Source organism: Monopterus albus, unplaced genomic scaffold (genome assembly GCF_001952655.1).
Source record: "Monopterus albus unplaced genomic scaffold, M_albus_1.0 scaffold424.1, whole genome shotgun sequence".
In the NCBI taxonomy this organism is placed as follows: domain Eukaryota; kingdom Metazoa; phylum Chordata; class Actinopteri; order Synbranchiformes; family Synbranchidae; genus Monopterus; species Monopterus albus.
The window spans coordinates 102414-117303 of NW_018128304.1; the positions used below are offsets into that span (position 1 = coordinate 102414).

The window sequence follows — 14890 nt, forward strand, 5'->3', positions numbered from 1 at the left end:
CCAAGTCGAAATGACATGTTAAAAATATGGGTTAATGGTTTGCATATCCCCTCAATTACCCATTTAACAGTTGTCATAGTGATACCATCACTATCACTAGATGTTTTGTTACCACATTTATTCACTATCTCTGTAATTTCCTTTTCAACTATGGGCTTCAAAAACATAGAACTCCTGTTCCTTTCGATTGTATTATTATTTATAGTGACGGATGTATCATCTGTACAAATGCTTCTTGCTAAACCAGGACCAACATTCACAAAGAACCTATTAAACTTATCTACTACGTCTTCCAATCTATTAACTGGTGTATCATTATCCATAAAATATAGATGAATCCAAACGATTCCAAAAAGCCATTAAATGATGATTTAACCTGAATCTCTGCTCACTACTGAGTGGATGTTGCACAAGGAGTAGTGAACGGGAGAACGAGGGAGTGTTTCTGGACACAGCCTCTGAGAAACCAGGTCAATGTGGCGTCCTGGAGTCATGTGACCCCTCCCTCACCAATCTAAGCCATTTTTTGAGCATTTCTGGCTCATTTTCCCCTCATGCATTACACGTCCATACACACACATACTGTAAAAGCCCTCAGTAAAGCCAAAACATTCTGGTTTATGGAGCTGCAGACGTTGAAACCTGTGCATGTCGAGTTTACGCTCACACACCAACACGTGAAACATTTAAGTGGTGTTTTGTGGCACTGACACATTCACGTACTTGGAGGAGAAACAGTTGTCATGAATTCTTTTTGCTCAAAAATCCTGCTCTACATCAGTGACTGTGTCGTGTTTCCCAGAATTCCCTGCGCCACTGACTTTGGAGAAGGAGCGTGTGCTTGTTGCCTTTGCTGCAGACAGTTGGTCGTCATGTGGCACATTGTTAGTTGCCCTTCGTTTGTTGAACATCACACCTCACTCACTCCACTATTAGTGGACTTCTTCATAAAAGTTAACTTTGCCTTTTTGTTTTCTTTTCTTTTCCAGACATTGTCAGTCATTCTAGTCCAGCATCCATATGGCAAACACCAACATTTCTACCACACGCACCCGACCTGAATCAAAAGTGGAAGTTTAACATGTGTTGCTTTTGCTCTGTACTTTTTGTTTTTCTATTGGTGCAGAAATGGTCTTTTCCCAGCACTGGTTTCTGATGTGGTTGTTGCTTCCTCTGTCACACACACCTTGAATTTGTCTGTGTTCAGCCATATTTCTAAACACAGACTGGAGTTGTTAGATAAAAGGTACATTACAGCGACAGGCCGATTAATCAGTTGCCGTTACTTGGAATTTTTAGATAATTGGCTGAAATCTGTGCCCATGAGGTAAACTGACAAAAAGCTTTCTGCAGGCAGTCTTTTTTATTTATTTATTTAGTGTTTAGTGTTTTTTTTTTTTGATTATTTGTGGACATTCTTTCATTTAAAATGAGGGGAGTGCAGAGTGCAGCAGATGTACAATTAAAATATTTTCAAATGACTTACTGTTAAATAAATGTTAATTTCATTTAAGCTGATTCAGCCCATTTGTAGTGACACACTGTCACATCTGTCTATAGTTCTGTTGAAATTGACCAATTTCAGTTAAATTCTGTTTAGTTTTATTTCAGCTTTGGCTGAATTGGGTTAGAAGATGTTTAAGGAACCAGGGTGCAGAAGCAGCAGTAAATGATGATGAAGAGGAACACACACGCCTAAAGATTGATTTACACAATGTTCACCAACTGTCACGCACACACACAAAGAAACTTGAGTATGGGGGGGGTCACGTTAGCAGTCTGACTGGAGCTAATTGGCAACTTCCCACGGATATTGTAAGTGGCACAGCCACAGGGTTCAAGCACAGCTCACCTTTGACCTTTTCATTACAGCGAGAGACAGAACAAGAAAGAGACGGTGGCAGACTGCCCATTTATCTGCTGCACGTCTCACAGGAATGTGAGAGGAGAGAGCTGTGTGTATGAACTGCTGCCTGTACAAACAAACACACACAAAGAAAAGAAACAACAACTGTCAGTGTTAAAGGACTAAACTGACATTGGTGCCAGTTTGAGTCCCTCAAAAAGTGACGCAGTAATCTAGTTTGTGTTGTCTAGATTCCCACCTCGCTGTGCTGATGTAAACATGTACTAGGAAGAACCATGAGCGATGAAGGCCAAATGTTGTCTGAGCCGGTCAGGTTGAAAAAGCGGCACTTGAACAAATCGCACAGGTGACAGCCAACGACTGACTAGCACGTGCCTTCTGTGCCTGTGTGACAGAAATAACTCCCCCTACCAGCAGATGGCGTTATCTGTATTCGCCATTCAGTAAGGGAAAGAAGAAGAGTTAGACACACCATGAAGACAAGGGTGACAGACGCTCACCAATGGCGGTCGATGGCCGACTGTCACTTTGGCATTTGTGCGCTGTGTAGTTCCTCACTGCAAAGATCATGTATGCATTCAGTTTTGTTAAAGTCACTTAAAAGACGTTTAGGGACTGATGACACCACGTCATTCAACGTGTCCGGTGTCATTTTGTCCTGTTCCCCCTGCCAACAAGTCTTAAGGTGTGACAGTCCTGGGTCATCGTTGACATATTCTGATAGAAGCTGCAGTGCCGTCTGAGGGATCGGAGAGCTCGGTCATCCAGCTCAGGCTCGGCCCGTTACACACTGAAATCCCTCCATAGTCTTTGGATCTTTTAATGATGCTCTGCAGCGTAGAGGGCGACACATCCACATCCCTTCCTATCTTTCTTTGAGGAACATTGGTTTTAACCATTTCAATAATCTTCTCACACATATGTTGGCAAACTGCTGGTCCTCGGCCCATCTTCGCTCCTAAAGGGCTCGGCCTTTTCTGGGTTCCACTGTTGTACCAAATCATGTGGTCACCTGTTGACATCACCTGGATCATATGGAATCATCATTTCACTGTTTTACCTCATTACTGGTCCTGAAATGCAACATCCCAACTTTTCTTTTTGGAATAAAGCATTAATCCTTTGCCTGTGGCCTTATAATGACTGAGATGATGCCAGTCAGTTCAGGTTCACTGAGAATTATTTCACTTCACTATTGTGTAGTTACACAGGTTATGCAGAAGGCTTCATCCTTATGTAAATGTATTATACTGATCAAGCACCTTCTGATCTGATGGAGGGAGAGTAAGGAGCCTGCTGTCGACTTGGTTACAGCTGAGCTGTTGCCATGGCACTACACTTCCTTTTAAAATCCTCAGTTCAATCCGAAACCACATCACCCGAGTGACAGAAACATACACAGAGAGCAATATGGGAAATGAGAGGAAGAACTGATGACTGAAGGAAAAGAGGAGTGTGACACAGTCAGGACAAGAAAAACAAAGGTCAGGTCAGCTCCACAGAGGGAGAGAACAAAATCAATATGGTCAGAATAGTCTGGGAACACGCTGTATATGTCAGACCAGAACCTCCTATCACCAAAATGTCACTTTTTCAGCAGTAAGAAAAGAAGCTTAAGTGTTTCATCAGCCCACAGGAAGGTGGAACAATGTCCGGACTTGGCATTAAACAGTAAAAATCAGCAAACCTTTGTTGAATATAATGACCATTTTTGCCAGTCAAAATTTAAAAGGAAGTGTAGGAAGTCATGATGAAACAGTGGCTTTAGAAAATTTTACCAATTTATTAAATCAAAATTAACATCTTATTTACAAAAATATTCAGATCCTTATTAATGCAGATACATCTTCAATAATATACAGTAGACTGATTTATTAGCCAGGTCAGTGAATGTCTTAGAAGTTTTAGTGTTGTGAAAAGGAACGGGAGCATCACACTGTGGTAAACGCTTCACTGTCCCAAGTTTGTTTGAAACGTGTTGCAGCATCAGGATTAAAGTGAGTGTTTATTTTGAACAAAGAATAAAACTGATGAGGCTTCACATCAAATAATGTGCTGCTGTGTTGTTTTCAGTGTCACACAGGACACTGATGATTTACACATCACTGTTTTCAGTTTTATTTTGAGTTTACACACTGTCCCAACTAGTCACCACTGCATCTTTAAAAACAAAGTATTGTTAAATTACCCAGAAAACTAATGTATTTGAGTAACAGACAATTAAACTTGAGGTAAAGTACTTTTAAAATCGGAGTTGCTGTTCACTCTTCCACCTGATACACAGAAACAGGAAATCTGTGCAGAGAGAACAGAAGTGTGGGATGTGTCAGTTGTACAGAATTTTAGCGTCCCACTGAACAAGAGTAACAGAGTAACGGTCTTGGAAAGGGGTAATTAGAGCTTTAGGGCATGAATACGTAAACGGTTAGGAGACATTTACCTGCACACAAAAAGGGAGGCTTTCTCACAGTGTTCTGTAAATTCAGTCACAGGTGTGGTTAATTTTTACACAGCATACTTGATATATATAAAGTTAGTCATCACTGTAATTTAGTCACTGGCTGTAATTAAAAGTGATTCATTTTAATGCTCTCATTGTTGTGGTTTGCAGCGGCTCAGCTGTCAGTTTCTGCAGGCCTGACAGGATGTTGAATGAAAACAGCCGTGTTGGGATTTCTCCCTCGATTCCTTTAGACCTGGTTTCGACCTATATCTGGATATTTAAATAGAACACGTGCAGTGGAAACCGAAGACAATGAACCTAGGTTGAAAAGACAGGAAAATTGAGTGAAACAAAGGGTTTCTTTTGGGATTTGTTTTTTTAAACTCTTTCAAGTTGGGTGGTACTGCGAAATTATGGGAGTTAGTTTAACCCTTTGGTTCCTGTCTCCCTCTCTGCTGCAGACTGTGAGCCTGAGGAAGTGTCTGACTGGTCCTTCGATGAAAACTGTCTCTTCTGCTGCTTAAGACGTGAGAAAGCCAAGGTAAGAGACATCTCTACATTTCCTTTCCCTGTCAGAGAGGACTCTAGAGTTTAACTACACTGCTCTTATCCTATAACTGTAAGTAACTGGTGAGTGTTATCACCTTCACGTCACAGCATGAAGGTCCTGGCTTCAAACCATAGACTGCATTATGAATATGGACGACATGACAGCTCCCAGAAGTGAAGCCACCATGAATTGTCTAAACTTAGACACCTCTAAGAGCAGTTGCTTAGAAGATCTTAAGCCCCTTTTCCACCGCCTAGTACCGGCTCAGCTTGACTCAATTCTTATTTGTGCTTCCTTCAGTCAGATGTACCTGCTACTATTTTTTTGTATCACCTCTGTCGAGGTTCAAAGTGAGCAGAGGTGATACCAAATGGTGACGTGTAAACACTGCAGACTAGTGATTGGTCAGAGAAATTGTGTCATCAATGTGAGACGTCCTGGAACAAAGAAAGCACCATTTTTAAAAGTAACGTTATTTAATGCTAACTGCTACTTTACTGTACTGACTAAAAACAGCCACATACCAAGACTCAGCATATCTTTGGTGTTCTCCATTGTTACTGACAGCATCATGGCAGTGTGATGGTGTCGCCATGACAACCAGCTACACTGAGAGGGGACCATCTGTAGTGGAAAACCAAGCACCCGGTACCAAAAGAGAGTCGAGTCAAGTTGAGCCGGTACCAGGCAATGGAAAAAGGGCTAAAGAGATCTACCCATTGAATAACAGTGTAAAATCTCTGAAATGTACGAGGGTACCAAACAGTGCAAAGCTTTAAAATGAATAAAATCTTGAAAGTAATCCCGAAACAAACTGGACGCCAATGTGTTTCTCAAAAGATGAGCAGCTGAAGACAAGACGGTGCATTAAATCAAATCAAAATCAGTCCTAGAGGTGATGAATGCATGAATTGGCTTTTCAAAGCTGTTAAATGAAAGGAAGTACTTGACCTTCACTAATAATCTCAGCTCGCTTTAACCACTGAATTGACCTGCTTGTCCATTTTATACCACCCCTTAGTTTTTTTTTTTTACCTGCAGCTTCAAATAGACAACCATGGGACCAGGATCGCAGTTACTGAAACCACGGGGATGTCTGAACAGCCCAAACACTATGTTTTACTTTCAGTAATGAGTAAAAAATATAAGAACCATATTTTTATGTGACGCAGGCAGTCAAATAAGGATGATGATGGGAAACCCTTATGCCAGTCACAGGTAAATAAATTTGATGAAAAGACAGCCCATATTTCTTAAACATAGAACCTAAAGGAAAACACTTCAGGACAACACCTCAAATACCAGCATAGTTTTTGAACCGAGATAGTAAAATACCATGATGTCAAATGCAGCCGACAAATCTAACGGCGATAACAGAGAGGCATGATTAAATCCAGATTGGAATTTGTCAAAAAGTTCATTTTGCTGGTAGACAGAAAATGTCAAACTATTCCTTCCAACACAATGTAAAGTTTTCAATCAGAATCTGCTTTATTGGCCAGGTGTGTCGTACACACAAGGAATTTGACTCTTGTGCATGTACATCCCCATGCAAGGGGCAAGTAAACAGTAAACCAACATAAAGCATAAACAGTATTAACAGGTAGTAAACGATGCAGACAAAGGCAAAAACTACCCAGCAGAAGTTTTTCTTTCATCAACTTAGACGGTATTTTCTTTACAAATGAACTCTCCAATATTTGACAAACACTTTTACCTGTAATTAAAATATAACATCCTTGAATGAAAAATAAGAATACCAAAAACCACATCAGCGCTTGCACTACTGCTGTATTTGTGATGGACTGAGTGGGTAGGAATAACATAATAACTCTTCACTTTAGTCTGATTCGGTGTTTCCATAACACTTCTTTTATGTGTTTACTCTAAAGAAAGGAGAGAACTGCTGCTTCCTGCCTAATACAGCACTTATGTTACTTTTGTGTAGCAGTTCCTTTGTCCACACAGTTTGCTGTTGTTTTTGAGATAATTTATTTTTTTTGTCTAAGGTCTGGGAGCAGTGTTTTTGTTTGATGGCCACAGGTTTCACCATGTTCCTGTCACAGTTGTCAACTTAGTCTCAGACTGCCCAAAATCACGGTGTGGTCCGTCACTTATTTCTGAGCCGATTTTGCTCAGTTGTCATGCAGCTGTATATGCTCCTCCTTACATTATTTTTCATCCATGTTGGTTGGTCAGCTGTTCTGTCATTCCATGTAGTTGTTCTTTCTCTCTTCGTCCTTTAGTTCATTTGGAGGTCTCTGGATGAGTAAAGTGGTTTTGGAGATGTTTCCCAGCGCTAGACGCGACCGGAAGCATTATGTTTTTGGGTTGTCTGTCCAGCCCATGAATATGATATAATGGGAGAGTTTTGGGGGAATTTCTTAAAATTTGGCACAAACGTCCACTTGGACTCGGGGATGAAATGATTGGACATGACAGAAATTGTTAGATTTTGGTGGTCAAAGGTCGAGGTCATGGGACAGATATGAGGGTGTTCCTGTCACAGTTGTCAACTTGGTCCGTCACTTATTTCTGAGCCGATTTTGCTCAGTTGTCATGCAGCTGTATATGCTCCTCCTTACATTATTTTTCAACCATGTTGGTTGGTCAGCTGTTCTATGTAGTTGTTCTTTCTCTCTTCGTCCTTTAGTTCATTTGGAGGTCTCTGGATGAGTAAAGTGGTTTTGGAGATGTTTCCCAGCGCTAGACGCGACCGGAAGCATTATGTTTTTGGGTTGTCTGTCCAGCCCATGAATATGATATAATGGGAGAGTTTTGGGGGAATTTCTTAAAATTTGGCACAAACGTCCACTTGGACTCGGGGATGAAATGATTGGACATGACAGAAATTGTTAGATTTTGGTGGTCAAAGGTCGAGGTCATGGGACAGATATGAGGTCACATCTGTCCCATTCCTGTGAAGTTTACTGGTTGGATACAACCACAAAGTGGTAATTGTAGTTATTTCTGTGGTGTGATGGAACACTGGAATGAGGCAGTGAAAGGGAAAGGGGTTAGGAGGGGCTGTTCTTCCTGCGGCCGTCACTTGGTTTTCAACTTGACTTCGGTCCAGCCTCTGAGGTCGGCCATCTGTCTCCTAAAAAAAATCCCTGCTTCACCACCTCCCCCGTCCTTTAAACCCCATCTGTCTCTGTCTTCGTTTCTGCTCATGCTAATAAAATCATGCTCAACAGTGCACACTTACTTTAGATAAGACTTGAATGACAAAAATCTAAATAAATTACCAGAGAAAAATCAATAAAAAAGCCATGCAGCAGGTTATAGTTGTTTTATTATTATTACTGTCAGACTACTCGATAATTCTGTTTGCCGCTGGTATTGTAGAAATAATGACACAAATAAGACAAAATTAGCAGCAGCCGTAATTGTGTTCTCACATCCTCTTCTCACCCAATACAGTTTTCATCTTTTATTCATCCTTTAGGGCTTGAAAGCTGTCCGTCTCACTGTTATTACCCTCTTGTGAAATGCCAAAGGCGCTTCAGTAGGTGGGAACCATTGATTCATTGATCTGAAGTCATGCAAACTGCCAGCAGAGAGAGCTGAGGGGGTTAAAATAGAGGGAGTGTAGACCTTAAAACATCTTTCATCTTGGTCTGTGGCTTTGTCTCTTGCCATCGATGCACACACACACAATGATATTATCTATCTTTATTCGACAAGCTCTTCTCAAAACCCAAGTTCCAAAATGCTTCACACAGCAAATTAACAACAAAATCACACTTTGTCCCCTTTAGTTTTCAGCCCAATCTCTAGAACAGATGACAAAAACAAAAAAAACCTGAGGGTCTTAAACTGGCTCATGGTGCTAAAGGGTCCTAAATGTAAGATGATAAAAATAAGATGAACCTTTATTAGTTCCACAGTGGGGAAATTGACACGCTACAGCAGCAGACACTCGGTGGTAAAAAGTAAAAACATTTAGGGCGCAAAATCATGTTTGAACTGACATAAAATTGGTCCACATTACTTTGAATGCAAACACCCAAAAATAAAAAGTACAGAGTTGGCTTTAATATTTAATTGAAAAAAAAAATTAGTCAGTACGTCTTCGCTTCTTTGGCAAGTACGCTACTGGGGTAGACGAGTCAGATGAGGCTGTAGAACGGACACCGCTCCACTAAGTCAGATGAGGCTGAAGAACGGACACCGCTCCACTTGTATGTAACGTCTGTGGTAACTTTGGTACCTCACTTGGGTAGACAGACTGCAGGCGAGTCCTCAGATGTGTTGCTGTTGAGTAGGAGTCCACAAAAAAGCCTGACACCCTCCGATGTCATTGTCTGATCAGCACAACTTTGCTCGCTACTATCCCACATTTTGTCCTTACAAACATAATGCTGCTAGCTCACTTTACTGAGAGGTCAACAGGACTGTAACTGGTCCAAGTAATCACTAAGATATTAAAATCTATTCATACAAAACATACTGGGAGCCGGTGTCAAGAAACTAAAACAGAAGTGACACGCTCATGCCTTTTGGTTTTGGTTAAAAGCTCGGCAGCTGAATTCTGTACAGTCTGGGGTCAATTAATACTTTTTAATGCTGGGAAGAACAATAGTGACAGACTCATTACAACTGACAGCACCAACACTGAGAGTGGTTTTCATCCTTTCTCCTCTTCAGAGGCTGAATCCACATGCACACTTAACTGGGGTTTCTTTCATACTAATCTCTTGTTGGCGGACCTGCATCTCATCAGGTTCAAAACCGTGGATATCCTGAGAGAGCCAAAAGCAGTCTCGCCCCCTCGTGTTCATGCCCTCTCTGCAGTCATGTCAATCAACATCATCTTCGTCATCAGCCTAGTTAGCCTTGCTTTTCCTATGTAGGGTCTAACTTCACAGCCATTTGTAAGGGGAAGGGGAATGACAGACACAACATGTTTCTAACATCCAGCAAGTTCAGGGAAAGTGATGATGTGAATATAGTCTCTCTCTGCTTCTGAGTATGGGCATTAGTGATTGGCATTCCATCGCTACATTCACTGATTTTTGATAGGGTGGCCTACAGACTGGCTCGGGGGCCCAGCAAGGCACAGATATGAATTCAGGTCATATGAAGGTTAAAACAAAAACATTATGTAGCACTAAAATGTTCTGTCGCTTGATCGGGTAATAAAAAAAGGCAAAAAAAAAAAATCATTTAAGGGTTCATGCCTCTTAAAACAGAGGGTTTGTGGCTTTCGTCTGTGTCCTGTAAACTGCATAGCTTTGGATTTTAGACCGTTTTTCACCTGCTCTGGGAAATTTGGCTCTCAACTAATCATCAGATTAATCAATAATATGTTTTATAACAGGAAGAAAAAAACATGCTATATCAGGGGTTCCCAAACTTTCTGGGCGTACAGACCAGACTGAACCGATATCCGAGGAGCTCTTACAATTTAAAATATAACAAAATACAATTTACTATCAAGAACAATTGTACAACAACACACAGAAGAAGCAGTGCTCACTCGGTCTCATTGTGATCCATGGGTCTGCTTTCCAGAGACAAGACGGTCATAGCGAGGAGTAATGTGTATGTGAATGACAGACACAGCATGTTTCTAACATCCAGCAAGTTCAGGGAAAGTGATGATGTGAATATAGTCTCTCTCCTTCTGTAACTCCAGAAGTTTGTCCTCCTGTTCTGATGTCAGAGATGATGATTCAGAATGGAAGGGGTCACATACCCACTCTTCCTAAATTCTCGGATCGTTTGCAGAGGGGAAGTACTTCTCAAACTCCGCTGACAGTTTGTGCAGGTGATTGACAATCACAGCTTTCAGATCAGCTTTGTTCCTGTCCCTCGTGTACTCGGTGCATGTTTTAAACATGTCACAGACTCCTTTTTCAACTCTTTTTCTCCCCCAAGAATGTAGTTTTGCTTTAAAATTGACATTTTATCAGCCTAAATACTACTTAAACAGGTCTTTGTGGCCCAGTACTGGCTGGTCCATGACCTGGTGCTTGTCCAGGAGCCATGGTTTGGAAACGTATGTGCTACACTATAGGCCTAAGAATACCTCTATCTACAGTACAGCATGTCTTGTGTTGGCTCACAGAACTGAGCAGAAGCATGATGGATATCTACAGTTGGACATGGTGGAGCTCACCTTGATGTGATGGTGTGTGATAGAACAGGCCTTCACTCACTCATCTGTCTCTGTGTGTTTGTTTGTCTGTGCAGGAGCACAGTGCAGAAAACGGTGGAGGCAGCCAGGTGCTGTCGGAGTGTGAAGCTTTCAAACAGGAGCAGTCTCGGATCAGCCAGCTGGAGAGACAGGCCCAAGACTTCCTCAATGCTGTGTTCCACAGAAAAGGTAAGACACACACACAATCCTCATCAGTCTTTACTCGCATTCACTCTGGTCAAACAGTGTTGTTGTCAAATGTTTGTGTAATCCTTTTTGTTTTTTATAAATTCAAACTGGTGAGAATCTCTTAATACCTGAATTTAATTTGTACATTTGGAAATATTTAATTTAAAATTTCAATCAGTTCTGGGCTGCAAACGAGTCAGCTGTACTTTGGAATATCTGAGTAGTTGTTTAGGTTTCTTTTTTTTTACTGGGGTGGGGAGACCAGAGATGTGAACTACAGAGGTACTATTATCAGGTAATAAAACTTTTGGAACCAAACTAGGTTCTTTAGTATTTATTACCTCTGAGTTGTGGAAAACTATGCATCATGCACAACTTCTGTACTTTGACAAGTCTCTGTTGGAGAGTGCTATGTGAAGTTGTTATGTGCCTAACATGACAATTTGTGCCTTTTGTAAATGGGTAAAAAGGGGGCCAAGGATTGATCCCTGAGGGACACCACATGTAACTTTGTCAAAGTTTTACAATTGGAACAAAGACATTTCTGCCTTCTAGGTAAACCCTAAATCGGTTCAGATCTGGGTCACAGAGGCCGACCCACTTTTCCGACCTGTGCTAACAGTGCTGTGATTAATATGAGAGGCCATGAAGGAAACTCTATAGGAGGTTGTTATACATGGTATTGTTAGGATCAGTATCTAGTATTGTTTTAGAAGGGTGGAGACTTTCCAAAAAAAAAAAGGTAGGAGGTATCACCCGTGAGGTTTGCCATATCTGTTGACGATACACAAAACCTCAAGGGAATGTGCCACAACACCAGCTATGACAAAAAAAAGAACACAAATACAGCTATTAATAAAAACTGGTCACCAAAGTGCTAATCAGAGCCAGACTGAGCCTTTTCATGGTATATCTGGAATTTAATGAGGTCTTACAGCACATATAGGCTGACTAGGGACCAAAAATCAGACCAGGGGAGATGCAACCCTGTTCACTGTATGACTTTTGTATAATTAGTCACATGAGGGTTGCAACCCAAATGTTGAAAGCCAAATATAAAACTGCAGCTCGGCTGACGTAAACTTGTAGCAACCTGGAGCAATGGTAGGACTGATTACTTTTCTGGCTATTTAGGAGACGTTTCCATAAACAAAGAGCTTTTTTTAGGAGTTGAGGAGTCTTGCATAGTTTTGGCCTCTTCCATACTTGAGGGACTGTTTTGTGCTCTGGCTTAAGCAGCATTTAACTGAAAGTGGAGGCACTTTAAAACAGCTTGCTCTTTGTAGAACTGGTCTTAACTTTTGACTTTACAGATGTTAAAGAGTCGGTTTAATGAATTTGGGCCTGAGTGGAGGGGGTCCAAAATGTGTAGGTGCCGATGAAAAGAGAGAAATCCAATATAAGGAGTTCTCTTCTAAAATAAGTCATAGCAAAAAATCAATTGTACAAAGAACAAAGCCTTATGTAGAGTAAATGTAATAAAGACATGACTGTTCCTATTTTCCAATTACAAAACTGAGCTCTTGGAATAAAACTTCAGTATCCTTGTGAAAATACTGTATGTAGACAGTTTTACAGCACAAGCCTTTTAAGATGACAAATTATGTTTTAAGTGTTTTTGTTGTATAAATACTAAGAGAGATATTTACTGAACCTGTCGCAAATTACCATCACATAAACATTTTTTTAATTTAGTGGCATATTTACCCAAACTGATGAATACACAGCCACTAAAAAGGACCTGCTGCCTGTATTGTGCATGTGAGGATCAAAGAGCATAGAAGAAAGTGTAGGTTTACAGTGACTACACTTTAATATCGTTGAAGAAATCAGCAAACGTATTTCAGACATATTGCAATCACATGTTCTTCTGCCAGTCAAATCATCTTTTATTTCCTTCAGTAATTGAAGCATAGTTTTTGACTTGAAGCCTGTGAAGGTCCCTCACATCCTCCTCTGGTGAGCGGTGTGATTTACAAACACCCTCTCTCTCCTCAAACATGTTCTTAACTCTGACAAGGTCTCAGATGATTAACGGCTGTCATGCTGAAAGCAGGGCCACAAATTTTACATCTGCTTTCTCCTGACGTCAAATTACAGCTGCAGTTCCCTCTGTCGCAGCTGTGGTAAATCAGGGCCTGAAGATGTCTGTATAAATTTCTATTCTCTCTTCCCTAGTTTTGTGCCCCTTAATGCAAACGTCTTAAAGTACATACTGCATGAGACCAAAAGTGCAGATAATGTAGAATGTGCATCATATCAAAGATGGCTTCTGTTCTCCATTATGTGACAAATGGTAGGCTACAATGTCATTTCCTGTAAAGACCACTCTTACCAAACTTCCTTTTTTTTTTTTTTTTACGTGTACACTTTGACTTCATAATTGCACATTTGAATTGCTTCTGGTCCCTTAAGGCATTGTGCTGTACCATTCCTCAGAAACATTATCATCCCACCTGTGCAGTATCTTGTCTTGTCCTAGAAAACCCATCCTGGATTAGAGCAGAACACCGGAAACAAAGTCTTCAGTTTACGTGACACGCAGGTGTAATGACAACTCAAAAGTCGACAAGATTTTTTTAAATATGCTTGTTCATGCTTGAACCTATTGAGCAGTGTGCAACAAAAAATGTGTTTATTGCTAATGGCAGATGAATTATGGGTGTCGTCGTCATCACCATGTTGCTTAGCGCGTATGCAGTGAGATCAGTGACTGGTGATAATGGAAAATATTAGGTTTGACATCTGTGTTTTCTACTACTCACTCTTAGTCCTGGTGTAGTACTTGTATTTCCAGTACTGTACACTTAAACTGAAAACTGAATCAGTGCTAAATGACGAGAGACTATACAACAGAAGAATTAAGATTGTTTGTTTTTGATTAGTCGTTCTATTTATAAAATGACAGAATGGTGAAAAAGGCACATTTTTATTATGACAAATTGCTTGTTTTATCAAACCGACTCCAAAATATCCACATTGCAGTGATTTAAGAGAGGGGGAAAAAGGAAATTACAAACTGGATGATAGTATTTGTGATTTGATAAATGACTTAAATAATAACCTAATAAAATTGTTTGTGATTAATGTGTTTATATCCACATACATTCTAAATGAATACAATACTTCAACACATGGCTGAACTTTTATGCATAAACTACAGCTCTTCTAGAAGTGTTGACAGTGAAAACAAGAAAAGGTCCTGGGTAATTTTAAGGACAGTCTATGGAAGCTTCAGCTGAAGGCTGACAGGTTTAAATGTGCTGTACACACCAACGTCATGGTGCTTTCATCGTGGTCTATAGGCAGGATTAAGGGCTGCCTCGGTGATTTTGGGGTTATTTCAGCAGAGCAACAGGATTACATTTTTAGGATTAAATAGGATAAATGAGATGTTGAACCTGCCAACAACTGAATATATTCCTGGAGGACAGGATGCTGACACGTTTGCTCCTCTGTTTTGTTTTTTTCTAGACCTCCCAAGTTTCTCAGACCCTCACATTCCTCTAGTGGCTCGTGAGATCATGCAGCGAATGATCCGCCAGTTCGCTGCCGAATATACCTCAAAAACTACTCAGGACGACCCACCCTTGCCCAACGGCACCATGAAGGACCAAAGCCTGCCGAGAGTGGTGTCTCTGGCCCCGGCCCCCCACTCCCCGCCCAGGCCCCTTCCTGCATCACGCTCCCCTCCGACGT

The 14890-nt window shown here is 40.9% G+C and overlaps 1 protein-coding gene across 1 annotated transcript in view; it reads left to right on the top strand.

The window, feature by feature from the left end:
- Nucleotides 1-14890, top strand: part of lcor (ligand dependent nuclear receptor corepressor) — a 66877-nt gene that overhangs the window by 38486 nt on the left and 13501 nt on the right. The window contains exons 3-5 of the mRNA XM_020586825.1: nucleotides 4772-4851; nucleotides 11059-11191; nucleotides 14666-14864. Of these exons, the coding sequence (XP_020442481.1) occupies nucleotides 4772-4851; nucleotides 11059-11191; nucleotides 14666-14864 (412 nt within the window). The remainder of the gene's footprint in view (nucleotides 1-4771; nucleotides 4852-11058; nucleotides 11192-14665; nucleotides 14865-14890) is intronic.